Raw genomic sequence first — 14,089 nt, 5'->3', positions numbered from 1 at the left:
ATTCCTGCCCTTCTTTCCTTCCCAGGAATTCCTCTCCTGCCCCCATCACATCCTCCCCTCCTGCTGCTTCATCCTCACCTTCCATTTCCAGCCCTGCCCGCTCCAGACCTGCGAGAAATCCTCAGGAAAAGGTTGGTTTAAGTGCTCTGCTGGATTTGGGCCAGCTCTGGTCGGGTTTCCAGATGTGCTTGAGCCAGGACTAAGCCCTAAATGCCATCACCCAGGGTTGCAGCTCAACATTAAAATACCCATCAGTGCTTGGAGCAAAAGTCTGTTCCCTGCAGCACCCTCAGGAGGCAAAAACATGGGAAGATGGGACAAATCCATAGGATTTCCATCCCAGTTTAAAGCCTGGCTCACCCAGGTACCTGTTGCTCTCCAGGACAAGCATCCCTGGAATTCTGTAGCTATTTACAAACGATGTTTTGGGGTTTTGCAGCTCTGGGCCAGCTGCAGCTCCCTGAGCCACCCCTAACGAGCAGGGCCTTAATTAGTGGGAGGAGGGAGAGCGAGAAGCTTCTCCCAAATTCCTCCTGGATCCAACCCCAGATTTCCTTGGTCATCCCCCCCCGTGCTCTGCTCCTCCTGTGGCAGCACCGGGACCCCTGCGAGGGCCGGGAACCTCCTGCCAGGGAATCCTGGTGATTCTGAGGGCTCTGAGGTAGGAGAGCTTGGGAAAAGGGTGGGAAAAAGGGATTTTGTCACCTCTTTGCAGCTCCCACTCCTCGCTCCTCACGTGGCACCGCGGCGTCGCTTGTTTGGGTTGAAAACGCTGCGGGGGAATTTTTCGGGAGCTTTCTTTTCTCGCTGTGTGAAAAGGAAAAGGGGGAAAAAAAGCAGCCCGGTGATTTTTCCATTAATTCCAAGCTTTGGGAGCCTTTTGTTCAGGTGGTTTGTTCACAAATCCGCTCCTTGTGGAGCTCGGCTCCGTGAGAGCATCCCTTGGAATAAGGGCTGGGCTAGAGCTCGGATCCGCTCCGCGCCTTTCCGGGAGGATCTGGAGAATTCCACACGTCAGCCTGGAGTGGGAATGGGTGGGGCTGGGTCAGGGAGCAGCACTGGGAGCAGCCACTGGGCCTTACTGGTGCTCACTGGGGAGGAGCTGCTGGGGTGATGGATTTTAGATGAAAAGAAGGAGCCTTGGTGGGAATGTGGGTGATTTATGGCCTGGCTGAACTCGTGCGTGCGACAGCGCCTGGTGGCATCTCCAGCCACACGGATATTTGGGAATTGTGCTGCAGGAAAGCTGGGAAGGAAATCCCGTCTCCAGGAAATCCCATCTCTTTATCCCAGATTCCCCTCCTCATGCTGGGCTCCCCAGCCTGTCCCTGCTCACCTGGAGCAGTGGGAAACAAGGACTAGGACCTCAGTGGGATGTGCATCCCTCTTTTCTCACTGCTTCTTCCCACTGGCTTTTCCTGGAGCTGCTTCCCAGCTGCAAACCTGGAAGTTTGGGTTGGAAACTCCACGTCCGAGCCTTGTGTGGCCTGAAAATCTGCTGGGAATTGGCTCCTTTCCCTCATCCAAAGGGATGCCAGCGCTGCTCCTTCCTCTCTGCCTGCTGCACCTTGAGATGGTTTTTGTATTTATTTGGGGGATATTCCAGTTGGAGGCTGAAGGAAGAGATGGCAGAGGGAAAATTCCAGGCTGGTGGGAGCTTCTCCTGGTTTCCGGAGCCTGATGGGGCCACCCAGGACAGCTCTGGGGTCACAGGTGGCAGCAAAAGTCACTTCCCGGGACTTCTCCCTCTTCCCACTGTGGCATCCTGATCCCAGAGCTGCTGGGCATCCCATGTGGAAGTGGGATTCCAGTCCCTGGGTGGGTGGGAGAGAATTCCAGGACGGCTCTGCATGAGGAGGCTCCCAGGAGAGAGGCCTTGCATTCCCAGAGGCACCGACGGGGGTGTTTTCCATGGAATTTGGAGATATCCAGGGATCCAAAATGCTGCTGGTGGGACATTTTCAGGCTGTGGAGCAGAGGGATGGGGGAGTCCATGGACTTCTCCTGGTGACAGAATTCCTAAATCCACGTGTGATCCATGCACAGCTGGACTGGAGGATCCTGGTTGCATGCTCCATATCCCATAAGGTCCATATCCCAGAGGTTTGCTACAAAATCATCCCAATCCTTGCTTTTCTGATACTCATTTGCCCTTCATCCTCTTGGAACCTGTCAAAGATTCAGCTCCAGCAAGGAATCCAGGGATTCACCCCTGCCAGTCCTGCCTGCCGGGGATTTATCCCCAAATTCCTGTATGCAGCAGCTCCTGGGAGGAGATTCAGGAGCAATTCCCTATTTTTGGGGTCAGTTGGATGTGGGATCCATTGTTATCTCAGCCGTGCTTCATCTGCCTGTGCCTCATTTCCTTTGGCATTGAGGATTTGTCATCCCGGCAGAGCTCGGATAAAAGGGAATAAATCCGGAGGGAGGAGAAGCACGGGGAGAGGATGAGAGAGCGTTCGGGGTGAGGTGCAGGGAGGTGCATTACTCACGCAGAGCAGCCATAAAACATCGTGAGACTGTCTGGGATCCCACAGCAGCCGGGCTGGGAATTCCCAGGATAGAAATCCACGGAGAACGTCTCCGGGATGTGTGGGAATGTGTTTATGTTGGGATTACAGTGCGACAGCTCAGGGATGTGTCACAGCTCCTGGGTGGATTCAGCCATCCCCAACTCAGCCTGAGGGAAGGAGGAAGAACCTGGGAATCCCTGGGGAACCTCCAGCAGGGCTTTTTTTATCCAGGAACAAACCCCCAGGCAGGAATTCCAGGTGGTTTAGCTCCAGCAGCTCCTTAGGATTTCCTTGGCTCAGTGGTGTCCTGGTGTTCCTGGTGGAAGGTTTGTGGGACCCCACACCCGGGGTGCCCCATATCCCCCATGTCCCTTTTGGAACATTGGTATTCCCTGGGATTCCTCCAAGCTTTCGTGGGATGTGTCCAGTCCTTTCCAGCTAATCCAGGATGGGAAAACGGAGTGGAAAAAATGAGGCTTGCATCCAAGCTGGATTTATCCGGGGAAATTCAACCCCTCAGCGTAAAATGAAGGGTTTGGGGAGGGAGAAAACCCCAAAGTGCCGCACTGGGATGATCCCAGTGGCACCTCTGTCCCCAAAATGTGGCACAGGGACCCTGCATGGCCTCTCCATCCCCTTCCCAATCCCAGAGCAGCTCCCAGGTCACTCCGGCCTTGAGGTCCTTCCTGAGCTCCCGGGAATTTGGGGAGCTCTTGCACTGCCAAGTTGAAAATCCCAGCTGAGAATAAAGCTCAGCTTAACTTTGAGCTCGTTTAAATATCAGCTCAAGCTGCCCCTGGAATCAAAGCTGCCTCAATTATCCTGAAAAAATAACTGCCCCTATTCATCGGGAGAATGTGCCAGGGATCCCGAGTGGAGTGGGAACTCTTGGATTGGGGATTGGATTTTAGTTTTCCCTCTTTTTTCCACTGTTGCAGTCAGGGGGAAAAAATAAACTGAGTCCAAACCGTCTTTCCTCTCCTCCCCGAACAGAGCAGGTCAATCCATGGAATTGCAGGACTGGGATAGGCGAGCGGTACCGGGCAAGGATGGATGCTGCTGCTTATGGGAATCCATCCCGAGATTCCGCTGCAAAGCGCTCGGCTCTTTGGGAATGGCACTGAGGTTTTCCCACCTGAATCCAAATGAAAATGAAAACAAAAAAAATCCCAGGACCTGTCCTGGGAAAAGGGAGCATGGAGGGAGCAGGCCATGGGGACTTCCAGGGTTGTAGGATCGTATTTTGGATGGAATATTCCTAAAACTCAATGTTCATGGAATTCTGGAATCTCCTGGGCTGGAGGGGATTCCCAAGGATCCAACTCCTGGCCCCGCACAGACACCCCGAGATCCAGATGTGTCCTGGGGGTATCCGGGATGCTCAGGCAGGGAACAGAAGCTCGGGAGGCTCCAAAATCCCTTTTTTTTTTTTGCCCCCTGTGACCTCTTTTAGCCCTGCTCGTTCCCAGGAACAGCCCAGCTCGGGATCCACCGGGAGCACCGAGGGCTCGGCCGTGGCTCCGCTCCAGGACCAGCTGGAAAAGCCACGGCTCCACCGAGGCTCTGCACATCCCAGAGCCAGGGAAAAGGCTGGGGAAAAGCTGGGAAAGGAGTGCCTGGAGCGTGGCAGGGCCCAGCCAAGCCGAGAGTTCCCCTGGAAGCTCGGAGTGTCATCCCTGAGGTGAAAAGGGCATTCCCTGTCTGGATCCGGCTTTGGGAGGGATTTGTCTCCTCTAGCTCAGCACGTGGCTGGAGCAGATGTTGGAAGATGAGGCAGGAATGTGTGGCTGCTTCGGATCCACCTCCAGCCCGGAGCTGGGAATGCTGCCAGCTCCCCCTTCCCGCTGCCCCTTCCCGAAATTTGGGGCCAGACAGTGCCTGCTTCCCCTTCCCCTCAATTACGGCTGCAAAATCCTTTCTCCGCTGCTCCTGAGTAACCCTGGGAGGGATCATTGGGAATGTTCCTCATTTTTCCCCCCTTTTTTCCACCCCCTTTCCCCCCCTTTTTTTCCCCCCTTTTTTCCACTTTTCCGCCCTTCTTTTTCCCTTTTCCTTTCCCTTCCTTTCCTTCCCAAATCACCCCCCAATCCCGCTGCTCTCAGAGGAGCAGCACATCCCTGGAATGCTGTGGAATTCCCAGGAGCTCTGTGTGTGTGTGTTTAGGGCATCACTCACATCTTAAACCCCACAAACTGAAATTCCCTTGGCTGCTCCTCCTGGAAACATTGGTTTTTCCTTGGAACTAGAACTGGGATTTACGGCTTTGGGTTTTCCCTCAGCCTCGGGTGCAGCAGGGATGGATCCATAATAACCCAGATCCCACCAAATCCCAGGGGTTAAAATAATGGGTTAAGTCTCCAAAATCCTCTGAGTGGCTTAAAAATAATAGGATTATGGGAAAACGGGAAAACAGTGCCATGATCTTCTTGTGCTCAGCTCCTGGGTGCCGGGCTTGTGGCTCCTGACTCTCTCCAGTATGGAATGAGGATTGGGATTGGAGAATTTTTAAATGAGGCTGCTCCCTCTGGAGCACCTGGGAATTTGGGCAGTGGATCCTTCATCCCAAGGCATGGGATGAAAGCGGTGGATTTGTGACATCCCAAGAGTTTCTGCTGTGTTTATTGCAGGAATATTTGTAGGATTCGAGGGATGGATGGTGGAGATCCATAATAACCAGGATGCTGCCAAATCCCACTGGATTCGGCAGTGGAAAACAATGGGTAAAGTCTCCAAAATCCCTTAAATGGTTTAAAAATAATAGGATTATGGGAAACTGGGAAAATAGTGCCATGATCTTTTTGTGTTAAGTTCCTGGGTGCCAGGCCTGTGGCTCCGGCCTCTCTCCAACATGGAATGAGAACTAGGGAATTTTTGAATGAAGCTGAGGCCGATCCCTCTGGAACACCTGGGAATTTGGGCAGTGGATCCTTCACCCCAAGGCAGGGGATGAAAGCGGTGGATTTGTCACAGTGGTGATGCCATCCCAGCATTTTCCTGCAGAAATATTTGTAGGATTCGAGGGATGGATGGTGGAGATGATCTCCATGCAGACGGGGAGGGAACCGCCTGAGTTCCGGGATGGCTGAGCCTCCACATCCCAGCAGGTTCCGCTGCTTTCTTTGGAGTTGGGAAGTGACCGGTTCAAAGGGAAAGATCCAGGATGAGGCCTGGCAGCCTGGTCTGTACTGAGGGAATTGATTCAGGGGTATTGAGGATGGAGCTTCCGGCCAAGGAAGAAATTCCCAGGCAGGGAGTTTTTCTCCCATTTTTCAATTAAAGAGGAATTTTAGATTTGAAATCAGGATTTTGACCTGCAGAGCAGGAAATCTCCTCCCAGCATTGCAGGGATGGGGAAGGGTTTTACAGTGAGGGTGGGGAAGTCCTGGCACGGATTCCCAGAGAAGCTGGGGCTGCTCCTGCATCCCTGGGAGTGTCCAAGGCCAGGTTGGACAGGGCTTGGAGCAGCCTGGGATGGTGGAAGGTGTCAGGATTGGAACTGGATGAGCTTTAAAATTCCCTTCCAACCCAGCCCATTTTATGCCATGAAACTCTTCTGGAAACAGGAACTCTCCACACAGAGAGAGCCTGGGTTTTGTGGTGTCACATTTAAACTCAGGACTAGGTTTTAGTTTAAGTCGATCCCTCAAGGCAACTGGGAGCAGCCCCTGGGCTCTGCTGCTCCTTCCCGAAGGGAATCTGGGAATTTGAGCTTGGCCCAGATGTTCTGAGGTGTCTTTTCCCTGGAATTTCTGCCAGAGAGGGAAATACGGAGCAAACCCTTTGCAGTCCTCTCTGTTTCCAGCCGTTCTGCCGGATCCCCCTTTTGGATCCTTCCCCTTCCAAGGAGTCGGGAGTTGCCATGGTAACTGCCGCGTTCCCGGTTCTGCGGAGTCACGGTTTTAGGGGATTTGCCCGGAGGATCCCGGTGCCAGCAGGATGGGTGCCATCCCTCACCTTCCTTGACCTCCTGGCTGGAAAACAGCTGGAAAATTGCTGTGGGAACATCCACAAGGATGTTCTGTGGGAATTCTGGCTCCAGTCACCTCCCTGCTCTTTGTGCTGCTCCAGGATTTTTTTCACCTTTTCCTCACTTTTTCTCCTCCGGGTGTTTTCCCATCCTACCAGAACTGGATTTTCATCCTCAATGGATGTTCCGAGCCGCTCCAGGCTCCAGGAAGGACGCTGGGAATGTGCTCCATAATCCCACCCTGCCAAGCAGCATCACCCCCCCCCCACCGAGGGGGGGTTTTTGGGACATTTTCATGGGGCTGCTGGAGCCTGGATGGCTTTTGGGGGCTCTGGAAAAGCAGGAAATCAGGGACTCAATCCCAGATTTTGAGGCTCCTGCAGATCCAGGGGTAAGGAAGGGGCAGTGAACTGAAATTCCCTTCAATTTCTGCCGGGAGGGAGCTCGGCCCCATTAGGGCAGAGCTCTGGGAGTAATCCCACTCTCCAATTAGGGATTTCCCTGGCATTAATCCGATGGGAACTAAATAGGGCAGGAGCTGAATGCCTGTGAGGGAGCCGGAGGTGCAGGAGGGGAATTTGGGCTGGAGGGGCTGAGGGAGGATGGGAGCATCCCTGGGAATCTGAGCCCTGAGCGGGAGCTGCTTCCCTCCTCTGCTCCGTTCTCCATCCAGAGCAAAACTCTTCCCACAGTGGGTTTTCCTCCCCCTTTTCCGCCTTTTCTGCAAAGGCAGCACAACTTTCCCTTTCCCATTCCCTTTCCCATTCCCTTTCCCATTCCCTTTCCCATTCCCTTTCCCTTCCCCTTTCCCTTTCCCTTTCCCTTTCCCTTTCCCATTCCCTTTCCCATTCCCTTTCCCATTCCCTTTCCCTTCCCCTTTCCCTTCCCCTTTCCCTTTCCCTTTCCCATTCCCTTTCCCATTCCCTTTCCCATTCCCTTTCCCTTTCCCTTTCCCTTTCCCTTTCCCTTTCCCTTCCCTTTTCCCTTTTCCCTTTTCCCCTTCTCCTTCCCCTTCCCCTTCCCTTTCCCCCTTTTCCTTCCCCCCTTTTCCTTTCCCCTCCAAACATCCATGACCACAAACCTGTGGCAGAGCCTTCCTTTTTCTCTTGGAAAATCCAAACCACTCCTCTGCCACCCTAAAACCCCCCAAATTCCAGCTTTGGAGTCACAGGGATGGAGCTGGCTCTGCCTGTTTTTAAGGAATTAAGGCACTGATTTCAAATCCAGGGACGATTCTTCTCCTGCTGGTGATTATTTAGCCATAAAAAGCACTTTTAAATCAGTTGGAAGACGGAAAAAAATGAATTTTTTGGAGGTGGGATGAGCAAAGCACCTGATCAAAGCTCCGGGGAGCTGAGCAGAGCCTTTGAATGGTTCCAAATCCACAGGCTCCGATTTTGGGGACTTTAAAGGGGGGGGGGGGGAATCCCTGCAAATATAATAAAGGAAATTTATGCAACTGCAGGAGCCCTGGGAATGTCACAGGAGGCTTGGGAATAGCACGGGAGCCCTGTTTATAGGGAATTTCACATGGATCCCACCACTCCATGCAAATATTGGGAGTGGCCGTGGTTGGGGTTTTTTGGGTCTGATTTGGGGCGGGATTGTCCCTGTGCTTCCAGTCAGGGAAGAGGGAAGAGCATCCAAACAGCTCCTAAAGATGGGAAAAATCAGGAAGAAATCATTGGAGGGAGGGAGAAATTAAACCAACATTGGAATTGCAGCATGGGAATTTTCCTGATGGAAAAATCCCATCAGGAGCTTCTCCTGCTTCACTCCCGTGGGGACTGGAATTTTATTTCCTTTATTTCTCTGATTTCCTACATTTATTTCCATCTTAGACAAGCGTGTTTCCAAGTTTGCCCTGTTCATTCCCCTCTCCAAGGTTTTCCCAGCTTGGAATTTTCCAATTAAAGCCCCTCTAAAACGAGAACTGGATTGGGATCAGGTTTTAGGGATCTGCAGGATTTGACCCCACTGATTTTACCTTTTTTCCCCCCTTCTGGATAAATAAGAATGGGCAAAACCAGTTTGAGACTGAAGCCCTGGAAAAAGAATAAATTTTATCGCGAACTGATAAAATCCTGGATAAAATATTCCTAAGGAATCAACACGGAAGGGTTTTTTATCCAGGTTCCCAAAGAGAATTGCTGTTATCAGAAACAATTCAGTGCCTGTGCTTCTCTCTGCCTCCCCCACGTGTGGCTTTGGAAGCAAAGAACATTTATTCCCATCCAGATGTTTTCAGTTATTTTCCCTGGGAACAGTTCTCTCGTTCCCGCTCAATTTATGGAATTATTCTGTCTTTTTGTGGGATTTTTAATTGCAAACAGCAACTTTGGGCCTATTTTGCACTGATGCAAATCACCACTTCCTACTTAGATCAATTAATTATCGGTTAATTGAGTGCTGGTGGATCCCGTAAGGAAGACGGGGTTTTTTTAAAGACTGGAGACTCCAACTGGGAGCCCTTTCCTTCTTTTCTGTGCACTCATGATCCTGAATCCCAACATTCCCATCCTTGGCCCCACCAGCTTGGCTCTGTTTTCCCTTCGTCCATCAGGATGTGGAATCTGTCCCTCCTCGAGATGCGGGAATTGGGTTGGAATGAGAGAACCTCATCCCCACAACTCCAGAGGGAAACAAGGAGAGCAGGATGGCAGCAAGGAACCGGGCACCGTTCTGGTGCTGCTCTCTTGATGTGGGGTGATTCCCTGCTAAAACTCGGGAATGGGAGCTGGGAAAAACCCGGGAGAAAGGGCTGGGATGGGAGGAGGGTTTGGATGTGTCCATGGGACGTTGCCTGGGCTCTCCCCTCGCAAAGCTGTGCTGTCCTTAACGCCGGTGGCACCTGGTTCGAGCACGTGAGCATGCTGGTGATCCTGCTCAACTGCGTCACCCTGGGCATGTTCCAGCCCTGCGAGGACGTGGAATGCCAGTCGGAGCGCTGCACCATCCTGGAGGTGAGGATCCCTCATCCCTGCGATTTGTGGGACGCAGGGGGTGGCTGCTCTGGGAGATGGGAGCCCCATCGTGTTCCTTTTCCACGGGAAAAGCTTTCCCGCAGGGATGGGTTTTCCAATAGGCCGAGGCGTGCAAAGCCTGGCCTGTGTGGGTTCTGCTTTGGGTGAGGCCTAATTTGGGCCTGTCCCAACAAGATCCTTTCTGTCCCTCCTTAACAAGGGCAGGGGGGCTCAGAAGCGGGAAGCCAGATCCCACTGGATTCCTTGGACACCACAGAACTCCTGCACTCCCAGCCCTGGAAGTGTCCAAGGCCAGCTTGGACGGGGCTTGTAGCACGCTGGTCTATGGAAGGTGTCCCTGCCCTTGGCTGGGGTGGCACTGGATGAGCTTTGAGGTCCTTCCCAACCCAAACCATTCCATGATTCCACAACCAACGCCATGAGGGGGAATCTCTCCCTCCCCTCCGTCGGTTCCATTCCAGCCAGCTCCTGCTGGGATTGCTCCGTGCAGTGTGGCACCAGGGACTGCCTTTGTCACTCCGTTCCCTTCTCCATGAGCAAAAAACATGGGATGAGCCCATCCCTGCTCTCCTCCACATGCCAGGAGAAGTGGATTTGGGAATTCTCCCCCTTCCAGAGCCCCCAGCCCCGTTGGCCACCCCGAGCTCAGGGGACATCAGGCCTGACCCTCGTCCCTCCCTGCTGCCTCCCGGCATCCCCTCGCTGCCATCTGCCCGCCGGAGCAGCTTTGGAAGCACATCCCGGGCATCTGCTGTGTGGGCAGCTCCTTGGCTTCCCGCACATTCCACAAGCTGGGAATGACTTCCCTCGTTCCCAGCACGTGACATCGACCCTGGATCACCGATGTGCTGGTGGGACAAGCTTGGCTCCTTTGGATCCCGCATGGAGCTGCTGCTTTCCTTCCCTCGGGATGTTCCAGCCATACGGGAAGGCCACTGGGATCCTCCATGGAATCCCAAACTGGTTGGAAGGGACCTTAAAGCTTATCCCATTCCACCTCTGCCATGGGCAGGGACGCCTTCCCTATCCCAGGTTGCTCCAAACCCCATCCAACCTGGCCTTGGACACTTCCTGACAGGTTTTAGGCAGGAAAGGGCTGGAAAATCCCCATTATCCCTGCTTTGTCCCAGCCTGCAGGAGGGATTGGAGGGTGGAACATGAGGTGGAAAAGCCTGAACTTCGTTATGGAGGCGTTTGGGTACCAGTAATTGAACTGAAATTATGGAGCAAAATTCCTGTGTAGTTTCTTAAGGGAAAGTTGGTTCATAAAGACAAATTCCTCTTCAGCTCTCCTGGAGCCCCTTTAGGCCTTGGAAGGAGCTCTGAGGTTTCCCTGGAGCCTTCCCTTCTCCAGGTGAACATTCCCAGCTCTCCCAGCCTGGCTCCGGAGCCGAAGAGCTCCAGCCCTGTGACATCCTCGTGTGGACGAGCAGAAGCTGGGGGCACTTCCCAAGCCCTGGAATGAGCCAGGAGCTGTGCCAGGGGGTGCCACCACCCTGCAGCTTTGATTTTGGGGTTGGTAGGTGGCACTTTGGTGAAGGGAACATGGAATGTCCCCGTGGTGGGAGCGCTCGGATTGCTCCCTCTCCGAGCACAGCAGGACTGACTCAAATCCTCTTTTCCCGCTCTCCAGGCGTTTGACGACTTCATCTTCGCCTTCTTTGCCGTGGAAATGGTCATCAAGATGGTGGCCCTGGGCATCTTCGGGCAGAAGTGTTACCTTGGGGACACCTGGAATCGCCTGGACTTCTTCATCGTCATGGCAGGGTCAGTAACCGCCTCATCCCTTTATCCTGAGAGCAGGAAAATCCCAGCGAGCCACATCCGTGCCTTGTCCTGGCTGGTTTTCAGAATGCCTGGGGAGGCAGAACCTCCCAAGTCAGACCTTTTAATCCCCACCCCAAAACCATGCTGGGTTTGGGGTGAGTTGTAAGTATCGGGCAGAGCTGTGGGGTTTTTGTAGCAATCCTTTCATGTCCGTCAGATCAACGCATCCTGAGCTGATCCACATGTCCCGGTGCTGTTGTCTCCAAATAAAACCCCCAGAGCAGCTCAGCCCCATTCCTACCCTGTACCACCCTCGGAGTGAGGCAGGAATGGGGCAAACAAGGAGAACAACAGCCCCAAACTCCCACTAAGAAGGTTGAAATCCCAGGGGGAAAAGCTGACCAGGAGTTAACCCAAATTCCAAGCCTCCTGTAAACTCCTCCTGGTTTTTCTTCAATTCCTCCTGGATTCATTCCCTCTCCCCCAGCTGCTGGTTTGTGCAGGATGTGTTAATAAACAGCTCCAAGGAAGATCCTGTTGCTTTTGACACCACTTCCCTCTCTCCCACAGGGAATAACGGAGCGGAGTAAAACCTTGGCAAAGCTCAGACTTTTTTTTTCCCCCCAATAAATAAATGGCTTTGGATACCCCGGGCTCTCCTACCTGCTCCGTACATCCTGGGAAGGGACGGAAAGCTTTAATTACTGCCTGACTTCTGCGTTCCTGCGTTCCTAATGACCGACCTGGGGTTAATTAAAACATCCTTGGAATATGTTGGGGCATTTTCCCCCTTCCATTAGTGCTGGGCCATCTTCCCTGCACTAATGGGGTTTTGTTGTGCTCCGTGTTATTTGTCTGGAATACAATTAGGGATGGTTTTAGTGCTCTGAATAAAACATGAGCTCTCCTGAGCGGCGCTTCCTCGGAACTCAGGTGCAGTTCCAGCCCGGGAAGGAACATCAGGGACAGCAAAAAAACAAACCCTTATTATTAATTATTTTTTCCTTAATTACGCTTTCCTATAAAGCTGCTGCAGTGTTTAAGGGAAGAGTGGTAGAGGAAGAGCAGGGAACACTCGGGATCGGGATTCTGCCACCTGTAACCAACATGCTGAGGGTGTTTTTCCGCACTGGATATGCGGGATGAGCTCTCCTGAGGATGAGCAGAAAATCCCCAGCTCCTCAGAGATGCCCCCACCCCAGGACTGGAGGACCCCATGGAGGCAGAAGGGCTGAGCCCTCTGCTTGTCCTCAGGGGCAGCTTTGGAGCAGGAATTTTGCTGTTGGAATGAGGGGGAAAGTGGCTGGTGAGGCCATTTGGGAGTTTTCCAAGGTTTTTCCTCACCTTCCATGGCTGGGATATGTTTGAGGAGGATGAAATCAGCAGGAGGCGCTGCTGCAGGTGTGGCATTACTCAGGCTGGAGATAGGAAGAAGAAAATCCCCTTCCCTGGCTGATCCTGGGCTATCTCCAGCTGGTTTTGGTGGATTTGAGCCGTACCTGGGATATGATTTCCCATCTCCCCAAAGAAAAGCTGGAGCTGGGAGCACCCCTGGGGGAGGAGAAGCCCCCACCCTTCAATCCTCCTAAACCTGGAGCTGTTTTTAGCAGGGAACTCCCCCCTGGAATGACAAGGCTTTTTCCAGCGAGGGGATGGATGTGCTGAAGTTATTCCGAGGTTTTTTGGGATAAGAAGGGAAACAAGTGATGGGCAGCACTTCATCTGCCTGTTCTGCCTCCTCAGAGGAGCTGATTTGCCTCAGCAGCAGCTCCAAAGGGAGCAGGGAAGCTACAAAATAAACACAGCTCCTGCCTCCAGCACAGATCATGTCTGAAGTTCCTCCCAGCTCCCGGAGTCCTTTCATGTTTTCCTCGCCTGAGAAATGTTCCCTGGAAAATTTCAAGCCCAGCGGAACTCACAGCCTCTCTGTCTGCCCAGCAGCCGAGTTGAAAGCGTTTCCCTGGCATCAGGAGAGCTGAAATCAAGAGGTTCCTGGTGCATCCCGTCCCTGGAGACATCCCAAGCTCCCAGGATATGCCTTGGATCCGACAGCTGAAGGTTTGGAAGCTGTTGATGGCACAAGACATCCCAAAGCCTTGTGCCTCCTGTTTTTCAGGGTAGGGAATCACCTATCAAGTGCCAATCCATCCAAAATTCCCATCTCCAGTGGTTTCTGTGGGGCATTCCCAAGAGATTCTTGATCTACAGGTGGGATCTGAGGACAGGACCCCACACTTGGCCTTGCGAAGAAATCTTTGGCTTTTCCATGGAGGTTTCCAATAATTTCACTGCTTGGAGGGAGTCCAGTCTGGGATCCATCACGGCTTCGGTGGGCAACGTGGATCCCCCTGAGTGTTTCCTTCAAATCCTCAATGGAGTATCCTGGAAAGCCAAACTACTGGGATCAGAACTCAGATCTTGGATTATCCATCTTTCATCAGCTCCACTCCGAGGGCCAAGTGAAAGTGAGGCCCTGGGAGTTGTCCCGTTAATTTGCTAATTATGGATGTGCTTCCTGGAGGACAAACCCAGCTCCCCCTGGAGCATTCCCTGCTCCTTTTCCACTCCATGAGGAGTTCCCCACTGGAATCAGTTACGCTCAGATTCCCTCCCTCAGCCTCTGGATAACTCCGGGCTGTGCTGAGCTGGGCCCACACCAGCGAACAGAGCCGGGCTTGGCATTGGCACTTCAGGGACTTTAAACCCCACTTGGACAACTCCCACAAGGAATTTGGAGCCAACACCTGGAGCTGGCTCCAGATCCCTCCCTGCAGGTGGGAACGGGCATTTCCAAGGTTTTCCCTCTGTGTGGTCCTTCCTGAGGCTTCCCAGTGCTCTGCTCCAGCTTCGCAAGCACA

General features: G+C 53.0%; 1 protein-coding gene across 2 annotated transcripts in view; it reads left to right on the top strand.

Annotated features, from left to right (window-relative positions):
• Window positions 1–14,089, top strand: part of CACNA1H (calcium voltage-gated channel subunit alpha1 H) — a 160,140-nt gene that overhangs the window by 41,691 nt on the left and 104,360 nt on the right. For both annotated transcript variants that reach the window (XM_039560454.1, XM_039560453.1), the window contains exons 3-4: window positions 9,332–9,443; window positions 11,098–11,231. In XM_039560454.1, coding sequence (XP_039416388.1) covers window positions 9,332–9,443; window positions 11,098–11,231 — 246 coding nt within the window. The remainder of the gene's footprint in view (window positions 1–9,331; window positions 9,444–11,097; window positions 11,232–14,089) is intronic.

This window comes from Corvus cornix, chromosome 14 (assembly GCF_000738735.6).
Source record: "Corvus cornix cornix isolate S_Up_H32 chromosome 14, ASM73873v5, whole genome shotgun sequence".
Taxonomy (NCBI): Eukaryota; Metazoa; Chordata; class Aves; order Passeriformes; family Corvidae; genus Corvus; species Corvus cornix.
The sequence above is the reverse complement of the archived record's forward strand: the minus strand, read 5'-3'. Positions and strand labels throughout refer to the sequence as shown.